The 25839-nt window shown below is 49.3% G+C and overlaps 1 protein-coding gene across 1 annotated transcript; it reads right to left on the bottom strand.

Moving 5' to 3' along the window:
• Positions 1-4820: 4820 nt before the first annotated feature.
• CINP (cyclin dependent kinase 2 interacting protein) lies at positions 4821-25837 on the bottom strand. The gene is made up of 5 exons (XM_002918863.4): positions 25711-25837; positions 15496-15664; positions 13155-13284; positions 6680-6809; positions 4821-5454 (listed from the first exon to the last, which is right to left on the bottom strand). Exons 1-5 carry the CDS (start codon positions 25715-25717, stop codon positions 5252-5254), a joined length of 639 nt encoding a protein of 212 aa, XP_002918909.1. The 5' UTR covers positions 25718-25837; the 3' UTR covers positions 4821-5251.
• Between the last annotated feature and the right edge of the window lie 2 nt (positions 25838-25839).

Genomic DNA, 25839 nt, shown 5'->3' on the forward strand with positions numbered 1-25839 from the left:
GCTTGCGTGTCACGGATGCGGGCAGTGGGGGCCTACGAGGTCTGCTGCGAGGTGCCACGGAGCTCAGAGCCCTGGTCCTCCCGTGCCTGCAAAGGCACCTGTCAACGTCTCCCCTCTGTTGAACGTTCTCCTTGGCTTTGTTACGGGGAGGGACAGGGAAGGTCCTTTGTCCACCTTCAGATAGCCCAGGTGTCCTGTCCCCCCACTTGCGGAGACTGTGAGGAGAAACCCCCAGCAGGCAGGGCTGGGGATCTCGGCTGCACCCCACCCTTGTGCCGTGCTCCTTCTGGGGCCTGCTGTGGAGGTGCGGACTTTAGTCTCGGCCATTTTCCTGTCCTCTCGCTTGATCTCAAAGCCGGATCCAGAGAACAGAAGGGCGGTGGCCTAGGACACAGTGGCCAGCAGTGAGCCAGATGCAGTTGCCCATGAGAGCCGGGCTCACAGGTGTGGTGGCAGGACCTGCTGTGGATTTGGGGACACTTCTCAGGAGCCCAGAGTGAGTCCTGTCCTGGGATCCTGGACTGAGGACAGGGCCTCCTGCCCGAGGATCGTTCATGACCCTCATCAGGCAATTAACGCAACAAACCGAGTCACATCTGGACCCCTGGTCCGTGATCTGGACCCAGGCCCTTTAAATATGGATTTATTTTCTATTCATAGGACATTCCTGAACACCCCAACACAGGTAATTTCACCGTGGTGGGTGTGCTACTCTAAACGGATGGTGACTTTAGTGGAGTAAGAGACCTCGTTCCACGGGGCAGAGCTGGAGCACGTGTGAATTTGACCCGTGCTCGTGGAGGCACAGCAGCCGACAGGACTGACGGACAGGCCTCCGTTCTGGGTGCCTGTGCTGTGCTGGCCAGGGCAGCGTTCACAGGGTCTCCAGATGGATGGCTAGCACAGCCTCTACCCCGCACTGCTGCGTTAGCAGACACACCGTATGATCTAGAAAGCAAATGGAAATTTCCTTGTGAAGAATTTTCCTTGTATACGTGGTGCTTATAATTTGAGATACACGGGCTAGGGGCAGGAGTGAAGAGGCATCAGATCACAGACCCAGGGATACACCACCCACGTGACTCCCAGGGGGTGGCTTGTGTGGACCCCAGTGAGGACATAGGTTCTCAGCATTGTTGTCTTCCCTGTCACCAAGTCCAACTACTGTCATTACTAAATACAATGAAAGAAAGTCCCTTTTTTTTCTATGTTTTCTGGAAAGCACTAGGGCCCTGCAGCTGTGGTCCCCACCCCTCACCCCCCCACCCCAGTCAGGCTCATCCACGTTGGATCCACGTTGGCCTCCCCAGTGGTCATGGGAGTGGGGAGAGCTGAACCAGAAGCGAGGCCGAGGGGGAGCCTGTTTTAAATGTCCTCTGAGGTCTACATTTTATTTTATTTTTTTATTTTTTTATTTTTTTTTAAGATTTTATTTATTTATTCGACAGAGATAGAGACAGCCAGAGAGAGAGGGAACACAAGCAGGGGGAGTGGGAGAGGAAGAAGCAGGCTCATAGCTGAAGAGCCTGATGTGGGACTCGATCCCATAACGCCGGGATCACGCCCTGAGCCGAAGGCAGATGCTTAACCGCTGTGCCACCCAGGCGCCCCTGAGGTCTACATTTTAAAGAATAATGTCTATTTTCATCTAGGGAATAATAAGCACATAGTTTGAAATGCCAAAAGCCACCAGAAGGCCTGTGCCAAGCACAGGCGGCCCGACCTCAGCCCTCGGCCCCTCGGCCAAGGCAAGCACTTTCTCCTTCTTGGTGATTTAACCTCCATGTGTCCCAAGTTATGTCCGTCTCACAGCTTTCTCGATTTATTCGTGTCCGATGGCACCGTGAGACACGGGACATGGCTCGCACACCTCCCCGCTCCAACGAGCATCCCTGTATCACAGGTTGGTATGAAGTCAGGGTTTAACGCTCAAGGTGAGGGATAACCACTGCTCACTGCTGAGCGTGCCGCTGTGCTGTGGACTCCGACCGCCGGGAGCCGTGGTTCCTCCCGGAGAGAACCGCCTTGGTGTTTCGTTTGCTTAGCGGCTTGCTTGCTTTTCTGCCATTTGTTTTTTGTTTTTAACAAAATTATACATGCATGGAGTTTAAAGTGCCAGTTCTCTGAGACTTATTTTTTAAAGAGAAAGCAGCCCCTCCCCTTCCTGTTCCCTCCGTGTCGATTTGCTGCTCAGACCCGCGGCGCCAGGCTCGCCAGCGTCGTGTGAGCTAACGCCTCCGTCACAGCACATCGTCGTCACGCCGTTTTCCTCCAACCTCCTCCCGCGGTGGCCGCCTCCAGCTCTGGTCGCTGGCTCTTTGGCATTTCAGTCGAGGTCGTCAGGCAGCAGGCTCGTACCGTTGCGTCTCGATGTTCTGGGCTTAGGCATCACGCGCTGGCTCGCGGAGGCTGGAGGCACCTGTGCCCCCCCCCCCCCCCCCCCCCCCCCCCCCCCCCCTCCCACGCGTTCCTGCCAACCTTCCCCTTGCTCGGGTATCAGCGGGCCGCCGCGACAGGTAGCAGGGTCAGCGCCTTGAGCAAGCTGGCATTGTTTCTTCCTCGTCTCTGTCCGTTCGGGCTGCTGTAATGAAACAGCACAGACCGGGAAGCTCAGGCACAGCAGTGCCGGACGCTGGAGGCTGGAGCTCGTGGTGCCAGTGCAGGAGCCTCTGGAGCCTCTTTCATAGGCGCACAGATCCCACGCGTGGGCCTGCGCCCTCATGGCCAGAGCACCTCCCACAGGCCACCCTGTCATTTACCACCTCCTCCGGGGGTTAGGGTTTCAACACATGAATCTGGCGGGGACTTAGGGAGACGACAGCATCTCCCAAGTGAAAACGTGAGCCAGAAGGCACCCGGGAACTCGAGTGGCTTTGCTCCAGAGGTGGCCCAGACCAGGGGGCTTCCTCACCCCTTGGGGGGGGCCCCTTTCCCAGAGGCCTTAGGAGGCTCACCACCCTCACGTGTTCACTCCATCTGCCTTCACGTGGGGAGCAGGACGGGCACAAACAACTTTGGAGAACCAAAGCTCTCCCACACATCTCAGTCACGTGGCCATAGCTGGCGGCAAAGAAGGTTCTGAACCCTACTAAACCGGTAGCCATGCGCCACCTAAAACCCAAACGAAGCCAAGAAGAAACACTGAAGGACCGCCAGTGGTCTCTGCCAAACCCCTTCTCCCAGAACGGTTAAAACTGCTGTGGGTTGGTCTGGAGAGGCAGGAGTAACAGCTCTGGAACAGCTTCGAACAACAGAGGTGCAGGTCTCCTGCTCATGCAACGCACACCTCACAGGCTGGCAGGACGGCGCTGCCTCATCACAGCCGGGCCGGGGACCCAGCAGGGCGACCACGTCTCAGACCCTGCCGGGGGCCCACCCAGACGGAGGGAATGGAGAAGATGTCTGTCCTTCCATGGCCAGCACCTGCCACGTGGTCTGCCCCAGCAGCAAGGGAACCAGGAGGGCAGGCTTTCATGGGCCACAAAGGCAGGACTCTAGGAATATCTGGTGAACAGCACGGATGGTGATCAACTCTTGGGTCACGTTATTTACGACATGCAAATGTTACCCAGAGCTGAGCTGGGCGGTATGTGGGGACTACTCTGATGCTTTTGTATACGCTTTTGTGTTTCCTGGAGAATGTTTCCCCTCTTCTTTTAGTTTTAATGAGATGCATTTATCGTGAATTTATCCTGAAGCTCTTCCCCAGTCCTGTTCTGTTTTTGTGGACTTGCCCTTTGCATACTCCTTGGGTGTCTATTTTGGCAAGATACCTAAAGGTGGAGAACCGTGGGAACCGTCTCCTAGGTTTAGAAGTCTGTCAGCTCTCTGGAGATTTCATTGTTGTGTAGTGAGTGCAGAACTCAGCAAATTCAACCACCAAAGGGGTCATCCTTTAATTTGATGCCTCTTCCATTTCATGAGGGATCTCTGGACCAATGCCACCAGATAATTTGTCACTTAGCTCTTTTGTGTCTGTTTGTCCTTTGCAATATCACCCCTTTCCATTAGCTCCCCTGGGCCACTTGGGTGTCTGGGTTGAGGCGTCAAGAACCCATGGAATATCCTAGAAAGGCCTGCTCACGGTATTAAGTCGTTCACTTTTTTTTTTTTTTTTTAAATAAGCTCTACACCCAGCGTGGCCTGAACTCACAACCCCGAGATCAAGAGTCGCACACTCACAGACTGAGCCAGCCGGGCGCCCTGAAGAGCACTTATTTTTTAAGTACACCCGAAACATAAAACTGCCAGTGGACCTGGGGGCCTGTCCCGCCCACCTCTGCGGCTCATGACAACAGCCAGCCAGGCAGGGCGGCCTGGAGCACAACACCCTTTCTGCCACATGCTAACCACATGGCTTCCTGGCTGCGACACGTCTGAGGGCAGCTTTTACGGGAGTTAGACATCAGTAAGTGCCACGGGGACAGAGGAAGGAGATACTAAGAAATGCTGCCTTTCAGTGCTTTTGAGGTGTCAGTCTGCACAGCGAGGTAGGCTCACTTTCCCCCAAACCGAATCCCTGTTGTGCACAGTCTTTATTGGAATAGTTTCTCTCTTCCCGTTTCTGGGACGCTGGAGCTTCAGTCAGATGAGGTGACGTCCCGTGTCCCGTGTCCCAGTCATGCTGTGGCATGAAGTTCCTTACATTTCTGTCTCTGGGAAGCAAATGGCAGGATCGAGCCCCCAGGATCTGGTTGCAAATGTTGTCAGATCTAGCGCTTGTGCCTGAACAATCACGTGGCCTGTCACGTCTCGGTCTGCAGATACAGGCCGTGTTTGTGGGTAGTTTTCATGATGCCAGTCTTCATTACTCAGTTAACTCTGGTATTCTAAACATTTATTGTAATTACAAAACTAATGTGGTATCATAAATATTTAAGTAATAGATAGGTATAAAGTAAAAATACAGAACCAGGGGTTTTCTACATAAATGTTATATAAATACAGCTAATTTACAAAAACAAGATCACTCCATCATTCTGTTGAGGAACTCCTTTATTTCATGTAGAAGTCCTCTGGGGTGACAGGTTCACAACAGGTGCAGATGACGCTGTGCGGCGGATGGCTCCCAGCAGCACGGTGTCTGGAGAGGCCACGGGGAGCCGCTGAAGTGATCCAGTCTGGAGGACACTCAGGTCAGTGGGTGGCCACACCGCAGCGCTGGGTCTTACATGAGACTGTCCACCATGGGAGCCACAGAGGCAGCCGGTGGTCCGGAGCCTGGGGGCGCGGGTGAGGCTGTGCCGGGAGGTCACAGTGCCCGGTGCCCCGTTTCGAGCAGCATACTTTCCAGAAGCAGCTTGCTGTCGGTCTCCACATAGGGCTGGTGCAGCCACATGGACAAGTAGCTCAGGGCGAGGTCGTGGTCTGTGGCGTGTGCAAGCTCCTCCGTGACCGTGCGCTTCAGGAGAAGCTCCTTCCGGTACATGTCGGACAGCTTGCGGGAGACCTCATCTGCAACAGACGTCTCCCTTTAGTAGCACGAATTCACAGAGCCGCTCCTGCCTGGGGTGGGGCGCCACCCTGAAGCGCTCCATGAAAACCGGACTCAGCCATAGTGCGGCGATAAAGAAGGACCAGGTGGTATGGATCACTCTGGCTCATGCAGATCAGCCGGATTAGACGGCATGACAGTGTCTTGAAATTAATAAGTAAGTACAGCCTTTTCCGCTCAACTCTTCAGTCCCGAGATGATTATGAACAGTAGAGTCACCTCAAACCGACAATATTCCAATAACACATTCCATCAAATGGTTTTACCCTTTTCCTCCTTATTTAAAAGTGAGGTCTCAAATTGGCATCAAATAGCTAGGCCCTTCTTTTGAACTAACAGAGCTAAAGGTAACTGAGGGGCGCCTGGGTGGCTCAGTCAGTTAAGCATCCAACTCTTGATTTCAGCTTAGGTCACCATCTCAGGGGCTCGATGTCAGGCTCTGGAGTCAGCAGGGAGTTTGCTTCTCTCTCTCTCCCTCTGCTCCTCCCCCTGCTCTCACGTGCATGCTCGCTTTCTCTCTAAAATAAATAAATCTTAAAAAAAAAAAAAGTAACCCTGATCTTGTAGAACTTACTTAAGAAAATGGATTCCATGTTCCCAGTACTCTTCTTCTGAGGGCTTGGCTGAAATGACCTCAGTTTATCTTTCTTTTTCAATGCTGGGCTTGAACTCATAACCCTGAGATCGAGATCTGAGCTGAAATCAGAGTCGGATGTTTAACCACCTGAGCCACCCCGCCACCCCAAAACCTGTCTTTTTGAAAAAGAAAAAGAATTCTGCCTCTGCAGAGGAGGTGGAATTCACTCTACCCATTTTGTTTAAGGTTATTTATTTATTTTTATTAAGTAAGCTCCGTGCCCAACGTGGGGCTGAAACTCACAACCCCAAGATTGAGAGCTGCAGGCTCTATGGACTGAGCCAGCTGGGTGCCCCGGCCACTTGGTTTTAAAGGATAATAAGGGCATCTTGCTTCCTGTGTCTCTAATTACATTTAATATTCTTTGCTGATTATTAGAGCCAAGAAGAAAGGCCCATTTTAAGATGCCCCTCAATCTCCTTCACTTCCAATGGATCCTCACGAATTGAATTTCAAAGCCTGTCAGCTTCTTCAACTACCAGATCTAAAGAACACAAATGCTCTCATAATTTCTACTCCTGAGAATCAATGCAGAGAGAACTACTTACAGAAATGGGTTGTGGGCCACGTGTGAAACAGGGGGGGCCTATGCCTCCCGTCCGCATAATGGTAGTTCTCTAGCTCACAAACCCCCTTGGTGGTCGAGGACAGCTTTTCCATTTTCATCTGTATTTTGGCCTGAAAAGATATTAATTGGGAATATGAGAACCGTATCTGAAATCCACTCCAGCCTCAGATTCAGTAACTATAAGGTTTCGAAGCTAAGAGGCAGAAGTCTGTTGAGACCAAAAGTCCAACACCAACACTGTTCCCTCCACACGCAGTGCATTTCCAGGGAGACAGAGGCAGACGGTGGCTACGGTCTCTTTAATTTGCATTACCTCAGAAATAACCCCTGGGTTTCCAGGGCTGGAAAGAGAAAGCTTGCTGAGCCCAGCTTCCCTAAGATTTCCGAAGGCACTAATTTCTTAGCCCAAAGACCTGGAGGGATCACAAGGCAGGCTCTGCTTTTATGGAATGAGAGGAGGAAGGGTATTAAATGAGTTCATTGCTAACTTTAACAAAAATTTATTAGCTGCCTCCGAGTTTGCTGAAACCTTGAGGCTTGGTTTCCTTGTCTGTAAAACGGTAGTCCTGAAAGGCAGCCCTCCACACTTCACACAGGAAGTGGGGAGAACGGACATGACGACGCCTCGGGGTAGGGTGAGCTCTGCGGGAGGCCCGTACACCGCAGCGTCTGCCCGGCCCCTGCAGGGCACACGGCACCATGCCCGCTGCAGAGAGGAGCCAGCACGGCCCGCTCCGACGAAGTGCTTACATGGCGGTGAGAAGGACTAAGTACTCCTGAGGTACCTAGTTGGAGCTAGAGAGGGTTTGTTAAATAAACGGGCCAAGTAAGATTTCAGATTTAAGCAGCACAGACCCATTAAGACATTTCTAACCCCTACGTATACTTAACCCATGTACGTGGGGGTTATAGAGAGATCTGTAAACTGTCAAAATCTGAATTCCTTACACTCGGTCCCTCAGCCACTCTCCAATTACGCCAGATATGGTGTGCACCAAGTTTAGCTAACATTGATTTTTAAGGGACTACACTCCTTTCCCCAATCTTTTTCGGTTCGATGTTTCACCTGGCCCAACCCCAAGAGGTAGGACTCAGCATTTCCAATACAGCTGGGCCAATTCTCAGGGCTGCTGATCTAGAGAAGGTCAAAGCCAGTACCCCACACCACGCTTCCTGACCCCATGCCTCTCAGCATGCCATCCCATGTTCTCTGCATCCTGCCACCTAATTCAAAGAAAACCTTATAAATGATCAGGAGAACAAGGAAAATCCTGGAGGCCTGACATAGGCCTGCGGTGCCATGTACAACTTGCTTACCAATAGAGCCCAGGGTTATGCCCTTGAACCCACAGGGGATGAACGGCGGCCCACACTCCCAGCTCACCCTCAGTACGCCTCCTCCCCAGACCAAACTGCAAAATGTTCATCCAGGTTGGGGAAAGAGGTGCCCCAAAGCCCCCTGCCAAGGTCAAGTTCATTACAGACACTTAAAGCCAAGTCTGGGAAACCATTCTCTCTAAAAGATGGAAAATAGGAAAAATAATATGAAAAACCTTGTAACATCAACTTTTGGTTTTGAACATAGAATGAGAACTTGTTTCCAAACCACTTCAACATAGAATAAATTCTTTGGAGCAGAGGATTTCAGTGCCTGATGGCTGGCACCCAGATCTTGGTTTCTAAAACCATCCTCCAGTAAGAGGAACCAAGGCTCCTTGGAGAAATGGCTGATCCAAGGCAGGAAATACACAGGATGGGCCTAGAACATCTTGTAATGCTAGAAAGTAAGGAAGTGTTCAAAAAAAAAACCCAAAAGCAAAACTCACACTGATGGAAGCGTGTCCAAGGGACATAGGAGCCAACGGAGCTCGTAATGGCCAAGGCAGGAACAATTGGAGGAACAAAATACAGCGGTGCTGGATTACATACAACCCGAAGTGGGGAACACACAGCCAGGAGTCCGCGCTGCCAGCAATGCATGGCCCGGTAACGCACGGGTGGGGGAAGACAGACATAAGCTCGGTACACGCTCCGCCCTGAAGGCGGTGAGACAGGACTTCCCACTCCTCCAGCGCGGGCTGTGTGGACAGCGGGAAAGGAGTACCTTTTACAGAGAAACCTGACAACAGGTCAAGGTCAGGTCCGGCCAGGCGGTCAAGGTCAACACCCAGAGCGATATGGCGTGGTCACAGTCCACGCCTTTGACAGGATGTGATGAGACCTCGTCTCTGCGGCCTCTCCCGAAAAACCCACAAGCCTGGCCAAATCACGAGAAAGTCATCAGACAGACCCCAAGTGAGGGACAGCTGCAAAATGCCTGACCCATCCTCAAAACTGTCACTGTTAGAAAAAACAAGGGAAGTCTGTGAGGCTGTGGCAGCCACCAGGAGCCTGAGCAGACATGATGACTACATTCACTGTGGGGTCCGGGGTGGAGAGAGGGCATGAGGGAGAAAGGAAGGAAATGTGACTAGACTACAGCCTTCTTTCAATAGCAGCGTATCAATACTGGCCCACAAATTACGACAAACGTGGCATACATGTTTGTGATACGTAGGACAGTAACGTCTGAAACGGGGTGCGGGCTGGGGATAGTTTACGCGCACTCTCCGTACTACCCGCTCAAACTTCCTGTGTATCAGACACTATCCTAAAAACTCAAGTGTTCATAAAATATGCAGAGAATAAATTCACTGGAGCAGGATACAGTGGCTTGGGGAGACCGTAGAGACCAGGGCACCTGCATCTTCCCAGAGCTACGGGGCCGTGGCATTAGTAACCCTGTGCCACACGATGCGTGCTGTCTTCCAACTCGGGTTACTAGCCTCGGGCCCGTGTGCCTCTCCCTCCCACTCATACGTGCCTTTGAAAGAAATGAAACTTCCCTTCTTCGGAAAAAGGGAGTCAGCCCCAGGCTCAAAGACTTTTGGCAGGGAAGCAATATTCAGCTAATGTGTGTATAACGTGATTTTAATTTTATGACAGAAGAATGTTAAGTAAGTAACAGGATGGGATTAATACAAGTCATGAGGTAGCCCCGAGAATGGATGAAACGTGCGTACGCCGATGCAGTCCCGCAGGAGTTAGTTCCTCCGTGATCTCTGTGACACACCCACCGGGTAATCATCCAGCCTTTTGGGGGCACATTTCCTGCCATGGGCCACACCAGCTCCGTGGGAGCCCCTTCCAGCTCCGGACAGGACTTGCCACACTGTTCTCTGGTGGGAGCCAAAGTTCCTGCCAGTACCAGCGGCCTCCCTTGTCCCCTCAGAGGCTTCAGAAAACCAGTGGACCATTTCTTGTTCTTGGGACAGCCTTTTGGCTGTGATGGTGGCTGTTTTGACTACTGGTTCCCCCTTTTCTGAGCTAAACCTCCAGTTCCTCTAATTACTTCCCTCTGACAAGGCCTGCCCCCCTCAGGTCCCCACGCTGTCTCTCTGTGTTGATGGGTGGGGCCATCATTTTGTTGGCTGTCATCGACACAGCCCAGGCTTTATCTGAAGATCTTGGGAACTCAGCTGACCAGAGCATACGGTCACCTACAATCCAGCGGCTACTTTCCCCGGACTACCTCACCCTGGGCCTGTGCTCTGGGTCAGAGGGACCAAGGACAGGTGCCCCACGTTTCCTCTGCCGCTGCTCAGTCCATCAAGCCTGCTGGCTGGGTTTTCTGGACTTTGACTCTCCCTGCTAACATCTTCCCATGCTGTCCCTCCTCAGTGCAGGTCAGTAGGGCTGAGGAAGGAGTCCCAGGGTACCAGCCTGCCACTTAAGAATGGGGAGAACCTAGGACAGACACACAAAGCCAATCAATCACTCCTGGTGTGCCTGAAATGAAACGCACACCCTCTCTTCCCCGTCAGCCTCCCCTCTGAAACTTTTCCCTGATGGGCCTACGTCCACAGTTACAAATAAGAACGTGTGAGCTAACAAGAGCCAAGTGACATTTAAAAACAAAATCCTTTCAGACTTTTTTACATTTTATAAAAGTCACATGAGTATGTGTTGAAAATGTTTCTTGTTCTAACAGAGCTTTGAGATTCTGTGACAGGCTTTACCCTGGAAGGCAGCGAGGGATGAAGAGGCCCTGACAGGAGGAGGAGGCCCGTCAGAACCACGCACGGCGAGGCAGCGAGGGCTGGGGAGCAGTGCACTGAGCTCCACGTGTGTTAGCTTTCTGGCTGTTCAAATGATTTTAATACTGGAACTCAGCCACCCGGTTTCTTTTCTTTTAGGAAAATATGTGCACCTGCTTTTTTGTTCAAACAAAAGTATATATTTTTAAAAGATTTATTTATTGGGGGGGAGAGAGTGGGAGGGAGAGAACGCACATGGGGGAGAGGCAGAGGAAGAGAAAGAATCTTAAGCAGACTCCACCTTGAGCGTGGAGCTGGACACGGGGCTTGATCTCACGACCCTGAGATCATGACCTGAGCCAAAACCAAGAGTTGGTTGCTTAACCAACTGTGTCACGCAAGTGCCCAAAACAAAAATATTTGCCATGATCAAATGGGTTAATTCGGGAAAAAGAAAACAAAACAACTGGGCAGTTTTCCATAACTTAGATTTGTCAATTTTAGTCGCTTCTTTGGCCCATGTCCACTCCCTGCCGGCCAGGAGCTCCGTGTCCAGACCTTGCCTGCCAGAGACACAGCCACGAACATGGAGACAAACGAAGAAAGCAGATCTCACGTGGCCCACACCCTTTATTCTCCTTCAAGTGGGGGTCAACTTGAAGTCGCTGACACCTGTCTCGTTACCTGCTCGAGCAGCACGCAGAGTGCAAATGCTTCTCACCACAGCACAACCCCAAGACAAAGGGAAGGCAGAGCACAAAACAGACAGGTTGATTACAAAAACCTAATCGCTTATCTAGAGGAGACTGTTTGCTATTTAGCCCCATAGGCACCTTAAATATCCCAAAGACAGTACTGATTCCGATCATAAAGAAAAGGCCAAATTACTAATATGTCCTCAACCACTTATTTTCTCATTTTAGTGTTTCTGAAACCACAATGCATCTTACAGTTAATGTGATGTTGTAAAGGGTAGGTTGGGGCACCTGGGTGGCTCAGTCAGTTAAGCGTCCGACTCTTGATCTCAGCTCAGGTCTTGATCTCATGGTTGTGAGGTCAGGCCCTGCACTGGGCTCAACGCTGGGCATGGAGCCTACTTAAAAAAAAAAAAAAAGGGTAGTGTTTCTTTCCTGGAAAATTCTTTTAAACCAATAGTCAGCTTTAACATAGCTGGAATCCTAAATTTGAACAAGTGGTATCTTGAAGAAATACAATTACACTTCACATAGTCTGTTTAACAGACAAGAAATCATATTAAATATCAGAAACATTTCCATCAGAAAAGGTTAAAAGGTAAAGATTTTCTATGTTCATGGGTAAGTTTTAGCTACCCAAGTTCGAGTATGTGCCCAGCAAAGAGATGAGGAGCTAAGTCTACGTTTGGTGGCAGGTGCAGTGAGTAGTGGAACCCAGTCATTAGTTCATTAGACATTGAGAACATCTCTCGTGTGCTAGACCAGGGCCCACAGGCCAAATCCAGCCCACACGCTATATTGGTATGGCTCAGGAGCTCAGACTGGGTTTCACCTTCTGAAATGGTTCAAAGAAAATGTAAAAAGAATATTCTACAGCACATGAAAATTACATGATATTAAAATTTCAGTGTCCATAAATAAAGTTTTATTGGAACACAGCCACGCTGACAGAAACCTGAACTACATCCATTTGGACATCCCATGACAGGAACCAGAACTACCCCCTCAAGCAAGGACAACTGCCCGGGGCCAGCAAGACCCTGCGTGACTCCCCCAACGACCACGACCGACCTTTTACCGCCCACCTGCACGCACCCACCAGGCTTCGTCCCACATTCTCCTTATGTAAACCTGCACGTCTTTCCAGCACTTTGGAGATGGTCTTTGAGACACTAGTCCGCTGTCCTCCCAATGTCGGCCTCACTGAAATAAACTCCTTTCTTGTGTCCCACCACTCACCTCTCTGCCTGTGGATTTTGTCAGCGGTGAGCGGCCCGGCCTGGTGTGTTTGGGACCCCAGAGCCAGGTGCTTGACCACCCCTGCACCCCAGCGATGATGCCATTCACTTCTGTACCATCGCTGGCTTGCTACACGGTGGAGCCGCGTGGTGACAAGGCACAGTAGGTGCCACAAAGCTCAAAATATTTACTACGTGGAGCCCTCAGAGGGGGTGAGATGGACCCAAACATCACAGGGGGGCAGAAAGAACAAAGGTCTAGGACAGCATCCTGGGGAGCACCGAGATTTAGGGGGCAAGTGGAGGAGGCTGAGGAGGGAAAGGCAAGTGTCTGGGGGAGAGTGTCTCCCACAGCGTCGACACCTGCTGAGTGCCGAGGAAGTCCCAAGTACATCCCCGAGATTCAGTGACTGCGAGCACAGGTGGCCAGGGGCTCTGGATCTCACCAAAGCATCGAAGGTGGTCTGCAGCTCCTCGCACAGCGTCTCTAGCTCCTTGCTATATTCTGGAAGCGCCTTGTCTGCACCTTCCCCGGAAGCTGGGCTGCTGCCCTGTAACTCTGTCTCATCTTCACTGCTGGACAAAATGGAAAAGAGTGGGAACAAAGTACACTCTGAAAGGACCTTGTCTCATTATGGAAGACCCTAGAAAGAGCTATCTCCACACAACGGTGTCAGGCATTCGTCCCAGGTGTTACTTCGTGTGGTTGTAACATATGATTGCTTATTATTTACAAGCACAATGAACATGTCCACCAGCTCTGCACCAGAGGGAGTCAGCCGGAGGCAGCCCCGTAGCGTCCTTGGTCTAGGGCTCCGTGCTGGGCGTACAAAGATGAACGAGACGTGACCACTTCCCCAGAGTTCACTGTCTGGGAATTGTGTGGTAAGCAAAGCCTGGGGCCTGTGGGGCATGAAATTAATCTAGCATGGTCACATGTTAGGGAAAAACTGAACATAGAAAGAGAACGGACAGTATCAGAGAGCTCCTTATGCAGGCAAGCGAAGAACTGTCTCTTGCTGAACGGGCCTCGGCAGGGAGAGGCAGCAGAGGGCCAGTGGCAAGTGATGTGTGGCGGGAACAGGCCAGAACCGGAGGCAGCAGTGGACACTCTCGACTCTGGCTTATGGACAATGACATAGGAACACAGAATGATAACTTTGAGAATAAGAAACTATACCTGCAGGAAAGTGCGAAGAATAATGAAGCGAACTTTCCAATAGGAATTGGCAACCGCTAACAGGTTTTCTCACGACTCCTTTGTCTTTTTTAAAGAAGTTGCTAAGGGTGGGGGGTGGGGGGTGCCTGGGTGGCTCAGTCAGTTAAGCGTCTGACTTTGGCTCAGGTCATAACCCTGGGGTCCTGGGATTGAGCCCCATGTTGGGCCCCCTGCTCCAGACTCCCTGTTGGGAGTCTGCTTCTCCCTCTCCCTCTACCCCTCCCCCAGCTTGTGCTCTCTCTCTCTAATAAATAAATAATTAAAACATCTTAAAAAAAGAAATTGCTAAGGAAAAATACTCTCCATCCCCCACCTTACTTCAGACACCCGGTCACCAAAGGTAGGAAGTGGGTTTCTCCACACCAAGCAATTCTCACAGTGTGGCCACCAGCAGGGCGTCCCACACGTCAACTCTATGCAGACACTACCTACCGGAGACAGCCTCCGATCCCACAGGTCAACGTTTGGCCCCACAGTACTGTCCCCGCTCAACTCCAGACACTACCTGCAAGTCCAAGGTGCTGGCTGTGCTTCTGACCAACGGGCTGTGAATAAGAGGTTCCCATGAGCTGCCCTCTTGGATTTGAAGGATTTGCTGGAGCAGCTCACAGAACTCAGGAAAATGGTTAACTTACCAGATCGCTGGTTTATTACAAAGGATATGAAAGGATACGAAAGAACAGCCAGATAAAGAGGTATGTAGGGCAAGGTGTGGAAGGGTCCTGAGTACAGGGGATTGGGTCCCTGTGCAGTTTGGGGCCACACTTCCAGCAGGGAGAGGTGTTATTGTTCACCAAACCAGAAGCTCTCTAAACCCCATCCTTTTGGGTTTTTATAGAGGCTTCATTATGTAGGTATGATTGATTAAGTCATTGGCCATTGGTGACTGATTCAACCTCCAGCCCCTCTCCCCTCCCTGAGAGGTAGGGTGAGGGGGGGAGCTGAAAGTTCACGGTCTCCAATCCCCTGCTTGGTTCCCATGGGGCTTTCCAGAAGTCACCTCCTTAGCATGAACTCAGGGGTGGCTGGAAGGGACATGGTATGAATAACAGGACCCTCTGTTCACCTGGATCATTCTGGGGACAAAAGACCAAGTATTAGAGCAGAGGACGCTCCTCGTGCTCTTATCCACTGGGAAGTCAGAAGGGTTTTAGGAGCTGTAGGCCAGGAACACGGAGGGAGACTAAAGAAATAGCTCTATCAACCCTAACAGCACAGAAACAAAGTACAATGTTGTGAAATCGAAGTCCTACTGATCTCCCACGCATCACTCACCCATCCTAAAGGTGCGAGCTTTACGACTGGGCCCGTGTCCTTCCAGTCCATTTCTATAATTCTATATACAGACATAACCGTGAACAATAGGTAGCATAATTTTGTATTTAAAATGGACATACACAGTTTATACTGGTACACATCATTTTACCACTTGCTCTTCTTCTCAATATAATGTAATTCACGCATGTTGATAAAGACTACCACTTCCACGCTAAAAGACCCCCGGGAGGCTTATGCCTGATCACTGCGGGTGCAGGGCTTAGAGCACGCGGAACTCTATACGTACTTACCATAACCTGATTTTCAGGTTGGCAATACTATTCGCAGTAGCAAAACCTGTGTCATTGAGGGTTTCCCATTTCAGGATTAAATTATGCCAATCAGCTGCATTGTCCTTAATTTTTCTCGCGCTGACAGATAAGACAGGTTTTCTGGGCGCTGTACTTCCAACAGTGTTTGCTGATAGGGAGTAAAAGAAACATAATGATTATGAAATTTCTGAAAATAAATAAAAGGAACCTCATTTAAAATGGAGCTGAAAGAGCAGCTCTCATGCACACATGACTTGCTGTGGCCTGCACAGCCCACAGGAAGGAGGAGGATAAGAATTATTATGACACGGGAGGACATTTTTCATGTAGGAATTTCATTTCCTGCATTTAAGAAAAAGAAGAGTGCTCCCTGCTACGGCGACGATGCACCAACCGCCACTTGCAGCTGATGAGAAACCACTACAACCTCAAACTCTTGTTCTTCTCCACAGAACATGTGTTCGACGCCTCCCCACTTCCCCCTAAAACCTAATTAAAGCTGACCTTCCCTTTGTCTCTTCCGACTTGCCTGCCATTCGTCATAGTGAATTGTCCTGAATTGCAATGCCTTTGTGATTCCTGAATAAAAACATTTTTTAAAAAGATTTTATTCATTTATTTGACAGAGAGACAGCAAGAGAGGGAACACAAGCAGGTGGAGTGGGAGAGGGAGAATTAGGCTTCCCGCTGAGCAGGGAGCCCGATGCGGGGCTCGATCCCAGGACCTGGGATCATGACCTGAGCTGAAGGCAGACGCTTAATCAACTGAGCCACCCAGGCACCCCTAAACTCATTTTTTTACTTAGAGATGTTCTTTGCTCTGTTTATTTTTTTAAAAGATTTTATTTATTTATTTGAGAGAGAGCAAGCAAGAGAGCACAAGCAGGGGGAGCAGCAGAGGGAGAGGGAGAAGCAGGCTCCCTGCTGAGCAAGGAGCCTGATGCGGGACTGGATCCCAGGACCCGGGGGTCATGACCTGAGCCGAAGGCAGATGCTTAACCAACTGAGCCACCCAGGCGCCCCTCTTTGCTCTGTTTAAAGTTTACATTACTTGGTGGTCAGAGTGGGATCCGAAGGAGAGGACTCCAGGGGACGACAACCCTCAAGCCTGAGCAAGGTGTCCTCGTGGAGCCCTTGTGCTCACCCCTTTGGAGAGTCTCTCAGATTTTGAGCCCTCCCTTTGGTGGAGCGCCCGACTTTATTCAGGATCTGTTTAAAGTACTCGCTTATTTTCTGAACCTCAGATTTTGAGTAATGGGATTTTGATTTTCTACACTCTCTCAGGAGGGTCCTCCTTCTGGGACCCCATCTGGTTTTATGTTTAAAAGCTATGGTCCTGGGGCACCTGGGTGGGTCAGTCGGTTAGGCATCTGTCTTCGGCTCAGGTCATGATCCCAGGGTCCTGGGATTGAGTCCCACATCAGGCTCCCCACTCAGAGGGAGTCTGCTTCTCCCTCTGCCCCTCCCCCGTCTCGTGCTCTCCTTCTCTCTCCCCCTCTCAAATAAATAAATCTTTAAAAGAAATAAATAAAAGACATTTTTAAAAAGCTATGGTCCCTCATTATTATTTACTTATTTATTTGTATTCAAGGATATTAACATACAGTGTTATATTGGTTTCAGGTGTTCAATATAGTGATTCAACACTTCCATCCATGACCAGTGCTCATCACAGGTGCACTCCTTCACCCTGATCACCTGTTCCCCCATCTCCCCCCATAACCATCAATGTGTTCTCTATAGTTAAGTCTTTTTTGTTCCTTTTTTGTTGCTTCTTAAATTCCACATATGCATGAAATCATATGGTATTTATTTTTCTCTGACTGACTTATAAAGAACTTACACAATCTAACACCAAAAAAGCAATAATCCAATAAAAAAATGGACAGAGGACCTGAATAGACATTTTTCCAAAGAAGACAAACAGATGGCCAACAGGCACGGGAAGAGACGCTCAACATCACTGATCATCAGGGAAATGCCAATCAAAACTGATGTGGGAAACAAAAGCAAAAGAAAAATTATTGAATTTCCTTACTATTTACAACCCATTGACAAGCCCTTAAAATAGGCCGAGTGACATTCCTCCAGGAACTCAGCTGCCTCAATGCTAACACCTCGCTAAGGGCAAAAGGCAACCTTAGCCTGACCCCCTCCCCTGAGGATCCTGTAAGTCTACTTTAAATAAAAATTCCTGCAGAAATTTCCTTTATCTCTAAAGCCAAGATACATGTCGGCAATCAGCCCCCAAGCATATGGCCCAGCGGTATACATCTGAAGGGTCTCAGGACTAAGGTTTTATTAGACGGTAATAAATGACGTTTTCCCAACAACAGCTAGCACCCTCCAGGTCCTGGAAACCTTGCTTCCAAAATTCTTTAGACTTATGCTCTCCCGAACCCCTCCCCCAACTTGAAATTATATAATGGGCCACTCCTCACAACCCCTGTACAACTTTTTTTTTTTTAAAGATTTTATTTATTTATTTGACAGAGATAGAGACAGCCAGCGAGAGAGGGAACAACAAGCAGGGGGAGTGGGAGAGGAAGAAGCAGGCTCATAGCGGAGGAGCCTGATGTGGGGCTCGATCCCACAACAACAGGATCACGCCCTGAGCCGAAGGCAGACGCTTAACCGCTATGCCACCCAGGCGCCCCCCCCGCCCCGTGCAACTTTCTGCCCATGGGTCCTGACCCTGTGCTTTAATAAAACCACCTTTTTGCACCAAAGATGTTTCAAGAATTCTTTCTTGGCCATTGGCTTCCAACCCTAACGTCTCTCCTACATCAAAAACCACAATGAGATATCACCTCACACTTGTCAGAATGGCTAGTATGGAAAAGACAAGAGGGGCTCCGAGGTGGCTCAGTCAGTTAAGCGTCTGCCTTCGGCTCAGGTCTTGATCCCAGGGTCCTGGGATCGAGCCCTGCATCTGGCTCCCTGCTCAGTGGGGAGTCTGCTTCTCCCTTTCCCTCTTCCCCTTCCCCTGCTCATGCTTGCTCTTTTTTTCTCTCTCTCAAATAAATAAAAAATTTAAAAAAATGAAAGAGAAGACAAGAAATAAGAGGCGTTGATGAGGATGTGGAGAAAAAGGAACCCTCGTGAACTGCTGGTGAGAACACATTTTGACTAAATGGACCAACTTAACCAGAGATGAGTTAAAACTTCAAAGGCCATTATGGGGAACTCTCGACCCCCCCAAACTTTTCTCAGAACCTAATTAGAAAGCTCTGACTCTAAAATTAAACAGACTCCATGGGATGCCCAATTTAATGGGTACCTGGAAGTTTCTAAACAGATTCAGGACTCTCAAGTCACCTCTTTATAAAATACTGATTCCCAAATTAATCAAGCAACAAACAATTAGAAGAAGACAAAAATCTGAGGCCTCTTGCTCCCCTCCTGTCCTCTTGGTCTCAGGGCGCACAACTGCCATCTTACGCAAAGCCCACCACCACCTTCCCCTTTCCCTCCCGCATGGCCCCCACTTCCTTTATACCCTGCACTTCCTCATTCGATCCTCTCTCTGAACAACCTTCCCTTCCTTTCCCAAACCCATTAAAACCTATCCCATTAAAGTCAGACCCTCTGAGGATCCAATGCTAAACCCCTAGTTTCTTGTGTGCCCTGGACTAAAGGTGAATTAGGAGTTATAGTCAAAGACTTTCCCAAAGTGAGATCTGGGAATCTCAGATTTGCTGAGTAATTTAAGATGGTGATTCAAACTTATCAACTGGGTTTCTCAGATTCACATCCACTATTGCACATGCTTGCTGTCGAGGGCCCATCCCAGCACTGGATGAACTCTGCCACTGGGATAATCCTGGTGAGAGAGGACGTCAGGGGCCTCCATCCTGACCTCAATCAGTACTTCCTAAATGACTAAGTTCTTCTTTTCAGCTTATCTCTTAACTCAGGCAAAAGAGCCAGCTGGCAACGCATCCCATGAGGGGAACCAAAACTACCCCCTCAAGCAACAAGGGCTGCGCTGAACCAGCAAGACCCCTCGTGACTGACCCCACGAGACCAGACCTTTGCTGCCCCCTGCACACACCCACCCACCTTCGTCCCATATTCTTCTTCTATAAACCTACAAGTATCTTCAGCATTTTGGAGATGGTCTTTGAGAAGCTAGTCCACTGTCCTCCCGGTGTCGGCCTCACTGATATAAACTCCTTTCTTGTGCCCCCACCACTCACCTCTCTGCCTGTGGATTTTGTCAGCGGTGAGTGGCCAAGCCTGGTGTGTTTGGGACCCCAGAGCCAGGTGCTCGTGCACTCCTGCACGCCAGCTACATGGAGAGAGCTCTAGAACCACAGATAGGGTACTACCCCCTGACTTGCTATATGATCGAGCTCCTGCAGGTGCAATGACTTTACCAGGCAATTCCTAGAGCATTCCCAGGCTTGTACCCAGAAGCCTGACGAACCCATGCATGATTATTAGAGTTGGCTCCTAATTATTGTTTGTATTGTTTGTTTGTTTTTTTAAGAGAGAGAGAAAGAATCTTAAGCAGGCTCCACGCTCAGCGCAAACCCGATGCAGGGCTTGATCTCATGACCCTGAGATCATGAACAGAGCCAAAATCAAAAGTTGGATGCTTAACCAACTGAGCCACCCAGGTGCTCCTCCAAATTGTTTTTATTTTTTTTTAAAAGATTTTATTTATTTATTTGACAGAGATAGACAGCCAGTGAAAGAGGGAACACAAGCAGGGGGAGTGGGAGAGGAAGAAGCAGGCTCATAGCGGAGGAGCCTGATGTGGGGCTCGATCCCATAACGCCGGGATCACGCCCTGAGCCAAAGGCAGACGCTTAACGACTGTGCCACCCAGGCACCCCTCCAAATTGTTTTTAAGGAAAATTCTGGTCTTCCTTTAAACACTGAATCTACTTGGGTAGCCTTGAACTCTGTGTTCATTATTGGGCGGATCTTCTAGTTAAAAGGACCAGGATGAGGGGCTCCTGGGTGGCTCAGCTGGTTAAGCATCTGACTTCCACTCAGGTCAAGATCTCAGGGTCCTGGAATAGAGCCCTGAAGCAGGCTCCCTGTGCAGCAGGGGGTCTGCTTCTCCCTCTGCCCCCCACTCATGCTCTCTCTCTCTCAAACAAATAAATAAAACCTTAAAAAAAAACCAACCTTAATAAATCCCCCTGCCCTTGGCCATCCCAATTAGCAACTTCCCTTTTTCCCATTTATATATGAAAAGGAAGGGAATTCTCTGAGGTTACTCACCCCAAACACGGGGATCACCATCGACCCCATAGGGCATTACAGCCAACAACACACCGTGTGGCACCAGGGACCTTGCCTCAGAGCCATTCCGGCCACCACCCTTTCGGCTAAGGGCAGCGAGGAGACAGTCCTGGGACCCCTGTAGCCATCCCCGTGCCCTGTGCAGTAGAGGTCCTCCTGAACACCCACCACACTCCAGCCAGTCATGTCCCTCCTACGAAATCCTCTTCCTAACTACTCCTCCCAGAACTCCTTGCTGCAGTTACCTCCCTGCTCATGCCTGACTCAGATCCCTCCTGACTCCCTCCCGCGATGACTTACAGCCTTCGGATGACGCTGTCTTCTCATGGTTCTCGGATGGTTTTTATTTGAGAGGTGGAAATGGTGAATGTTGTGCTGGATAGACACTTGCAACTCCCTTTGAAGGAATGAGTGATACCTTTACCTTTGGCTACTTCACCCCAACAAGCTGAGCTGTACACCCCCACATGGCGGGCATACTCGCCAAGGGCACAACTGCTAACATTTACGCTACAAGCACATATGCCTTAGGAGTGGCTCACAATTTTGTAATGTTATGGAAAAAATGTGGCTTCCTACTTTTAGCAGGGAGAAATTAATTTTATTTTATTTTACTTATTTTATTTATTATTATTTTTTTTTTTTTTAAAAGATTTTATTTATTTATTTGACAGAGATAGAGACAGCCAGCGAGAGAGGGAACAGGGAGAGTGGGAGAGGAAGAAGCAGGCTCACAGCAGAGGAGCCCGATGTGGGGCTCGATCCCACAACGCCGGGATCACGCCCTGAGCCGAAGGCAGACGCTTAACCGCTGTGCCACCCAGGCGCCCCTATTTATTATTTTTTTATTTTCTAAAGATTTTATTTATTTGAGAGAGAGAGGGAAAGGGGGGGAGAGCACAAGCTGGGGGCGGGGGAAGAGACAGAGGGAGAGGGAGCAGCAGACTCCCCGCTGAGCAAGGAGCCTGATGCAGGATTCGATCCCAGGACCCTGGGATCATGACCTGAGCTGAAGGTAGACGTTTAACTGCCTGAGCAGGGTCAGAGAGAAGCAGGCTCCCCCCTGAGCAGGGAGCCTGACACGTCATGGGGCTCAATCCCAGGACCCTGAGATCATGACCCAAGCTCAAAGGCTCTGCCCCCCACAAATAAATAAATAAAATCTAAAAAATAAAATAAAAAACATAAAGGAGTTTTGGACAATCTACTTGCTGAACAAGGAGGTATTTGTGCAGTAGCAAATACCACCCGTTGCACGTGGATAAATACCTCTGGAGAGATAGAAACCCACTTACACAAGATCAGGGAACAAGAGCACTGATTACAACAAATTTCACCTAATGACCCCTGGTCTTTTGATCTATTTAGCTGGTTACCTTCAGGTTCGAGCTCCTGGTTTAGAACCATCATACTAGATTTGTCATATTATTTTTAATTCTGTATTTTTTTAAAGATTTTACTTATTTATTTATTTATTTATTTGAGAGAGAGAGAGAGGAGACAGCACAAGCAGGGGGAGCGGCAGAGGCAGAGGGAGAAGCAGGCTCCCCAGTGAGGAGAGAGCCAGATGTGGGACTCGATCCCAGGACCCTGGCAACATGACCTGAGCCGAAGGCAGACACTTAACCGACTGAACCACCCAGGAGTCCCAAGATAGAGATTTTAGATGGGAAGTGCTGAGGTCTCCCTCCTACCCCTTCTTGTCACTTACACATGGCTTCAATGGTCTCCTCTAGTTATGCACTTTCCCTCTGACGGGACGGGACAACCAGGAAAGGTCCTTTCTGACACCCAAGGACAAAGCCACTAAATGCAGAAAACCTGACTCTTGATAAAGTGATGTTTTTGAGCAAAGACTTTGATCACAAGGGAGAAATGTGAAAATAAAGGAAACTTCATTTAAAATGAAGTCAGGAAGCCCTGGAGAGGAGGGTGCTCACACACACACACCCCTGCCGCAGCCCGCACAACCAGCAGGAGTAAGGAAGAGAAGTCTGATCTCTACTAGGGAGGACAGACTTCACACAGCAATTTTATCTCCTGCTTTTAAGGAAAGGAAGGAAGAGCCCTCTCCACCCCAGCAATAATGCACTAACCACTGCCAGCAGCCAATGGAGAAACCACTGTGCAGAAACCACTACAAACTCCAACTTTTGTTATTCTGTAATACACTTTTGTTTACAACTCTCCCCAGTTTCCTCCTAAAACCTAAGGAAAGCTGACCTTCCCTTTGTCTCTTCCAACTTGCCAGAGTTCACCGTAGCTTGCCTGTCCCAAATTTCCTGTTTAAAGTTAACAAATTTATGGTCTTAGTTGGAGAGCAAATATATATATATAATATATATATATATATAATATATATATATATGTATATACATATAATATATGTATATATTATATATATATATTTTTTCTTCTATCAGAAACAGCCAGATGGAAGAGATGCACAGAGCAAGGTATGTGGAAAGGGGTATGGAGTCTCCATGCTCTCCAAGCACACTACTCTCCTCGAATCTCCATGAGTTCACCAACATGGAGCTCCCCAAATCCCATCCTTGTGGGCTTTTATGGAGGGTCATTACATAGGCTTGGTTGATTAAATCACTGGGCACTACCCATTGATTCAACTTCCAGCCCCTCTTCCCGGGGGGGGGGGGCACTAGGGAGGTAGGTGGGACTGAAAGTTCCAACCCTTTAATCACATGATTGGTGTGTGTGCTTGGGAACCAGCCCCCATCCAAAGGTTACCTAGAGGTTTTCCCAAAAGTCACTTCATTAACGTAACGAAAGACACCTTGTTCACTCTCACACTTCGGAAGTACTAAGGGTTTTACCTCTCTGCCGAGAACAGGACAAAGGCCAAATATTTACTTCTTATTATAAACCACAATCACAGCCTGTTATGCAAGTCCCATCTACCACTTCTCCAGCTTCTCCCAGCTTGCTCTCTATGCCTTGGGGCTGGCTCTGTGCACGTTCTGACTTTGACCTAGAATGTTTCTCCGGTCTATGTATGTCCCCACTCACTTGGCTAACTCCTAGTATCCTTTAAGGCTCTGCTTATTTAAATACCCCTTCATTTTTTACTTATACAACTAATCAACAATATGCCAGGCATGGGGATCAAGTGACTGAATGGGACATACCAGGACCATTTTCATGGAATTTACTTTCCAAAGAGGAGGTGGATAATAGACAACCAGATGACCATGATCAATTCAGACTGTGATAAGCGCCATGTGGAAAAGAAAATGGGGTTTTGTGTTAGAGTGAACCCCTGAAGAAATGTCATTTAGGCTGGAACCTGCATGATGAGAGGTCAGCAGTATGGGTTCTAATGTGAGAATGAACTTGGTGAGTCTGAAAAACTAAGCAAGACCAGTGTGTCTATGATGAGGGATAGAAGCAGAAAAATGTCCACCTTCAGTCCGGAAGGCTGACCTTTAGCCTACGTAGTTCCAACAAGGATTCAAATATGTGCTGGTTGCTACACTCTTAAAGGGTCTCATGACTGCCTGTAAATCTCACCAATAGTTAATATCGAACTGAATGATAAGCATGAGAGAAATCTTGCGAAAGTAGTTTAAGGAGTAGAAATTCAGAGAAACATTTATGATATAACACTCCCTGTGTGTCTCCTCCCTCTTGACCAGTAAGCATATAACCACCAGCTTCATACAGAAAAAATGCAGCCCTTTCTGCCCATGGGTCCGGTTGCCATGCTACTTAAATAAATTTACTAAGTTGCACCATGCAACATCCCAAGAATTCTTTCTCGACCTTTGTGCTCGATGACCCCACACCATCTAGAATAGAATGGCGGTGGGAGGGGGGAATAGGTGAGGGGGCAGTCAAGCAACTGGAACCTTACAGACCAAGATAAAGAGTTTAGATTTATTCCAAGTCAGTAGAAAGGAAGCAATAAGCTCTGACATGATCTGATTTGGGTTTTCAGAAAGTCACTCCTTCGACAAGGAAATCTTCCTGGATTTCCCAGGTTGGTTTAGAACGCATTGCACTAGATCTGAAACAACCTCTTCTTCAGCTATCACTGACATTCACTGGCCTGGTATATTTGCTTGTGTAATGTCTAAATTCCCTGCTAGACTGTAAGTCCACCCGAATAGTGACTACGTCTTGTTTCCTAACCTCAGCACACAGTAGGTTCTGAATAAAATGTGTTAAATGGAGAAATAGTCCCTACCCCCTGCACTATAATCTTCTAAGGGTTTCCTTCCTCCAGTAGGGGCTCCTTGAGGGCAAGACCCCATCTTATTCATTCTCTGTCTGCTCCATACCCAGCACGTATTTAGGAACCAAAATCACAGTTCTAACTTCAAGAAACTCAGGCCAGTAGGGAAAGAGCCCAGTATCAGAGTCACAGCACAGAGCAGAGTGAGGTTAGGCACAGTGGCTACCTCACTTATCCCTTAGGAGGAGCGGCTCCCAATCTGTTCGCATTACTACAGGGGATCCCTGTGAGGCTCAAACAAGCTGACCCACATAAAGCACTTGGGACACTACTTGGCACACAGTGAGCACTAGCTGAATGACAGCTTTTATTACAAGCAACAAACTCTGTGGCGGGTAATCCTGAGGGTAATTCAGGGAAAGGTATCGGGAGGAGCTGGGCATGCAAGGCTTGGCGCCCAATGTACTCCGCTAACGCTAGTTTACAATGACAATGACAATTTGAGGGTCAGGATCTGCGAACACTCCGCTCCATCCAAGTCGTTCTACGCGTGAAAAAACCCGAGGCGCGGCCAAACTGACGGGCTCCCCGGCCGATGGCCGAGCCTGCGCAAGGCAAGCGGGATGGGCTGGGCCAAGGCAGGGACCCCCATTCACGCCGGGAGGTCCGGCCTCCCGCCCAGCCCGCAGGCCAAGCCCGCACTCTCAAAGTCTACCAGCCCGGGGGATCGGACCCGTCCCACGCACCTGCCATGCGTCCGCAGATATCCCGGGAAGGAGCCCGAAATCCCGCCCACGCCCGCCGGAAGCGCGCTGACGTCTCTTCCGTGCCGCTCAGCTGGCCAGCCGCCGCTTGTGGCTCTGCCGCTCTAGCCG

Source organism: Ailuropoda melanoleuca, chromosome 14, assembly GCF_002007445.2.
Source record: "Ailuropoda melanoleuca isolate Jingjing chromosome 14, ASM200744v2, whole genome shotgun sequence".
In the NCBI taxonomy this organism is placed as follows: Eukaryota; Metazoa; Chordata; class Mammalia; order Carnivora; family Ursidae; genus Ailuropoda; species Ailuropoda melanoleuca.

Bases quoted from the DNA above. Each gene is read 5' to 3' on its own strand.
- CINP (XM_002918863.4), bottom strand. The intron at 13,285-15,495 runs GTAAGTACGTAT...CATTTTGTCCAG, and splicing joins AACCTGAAAATCAGGTTATG to CAGTGAAGATGAGACAGAGT. The intron at 5,455-6,679 runs GTAAGTAGTTCT...CGTCTGTTGCAG, and splicing joins GTGGCCCACAACCCATTTCT to ATGAGGTCTCCCGCAAGCTG.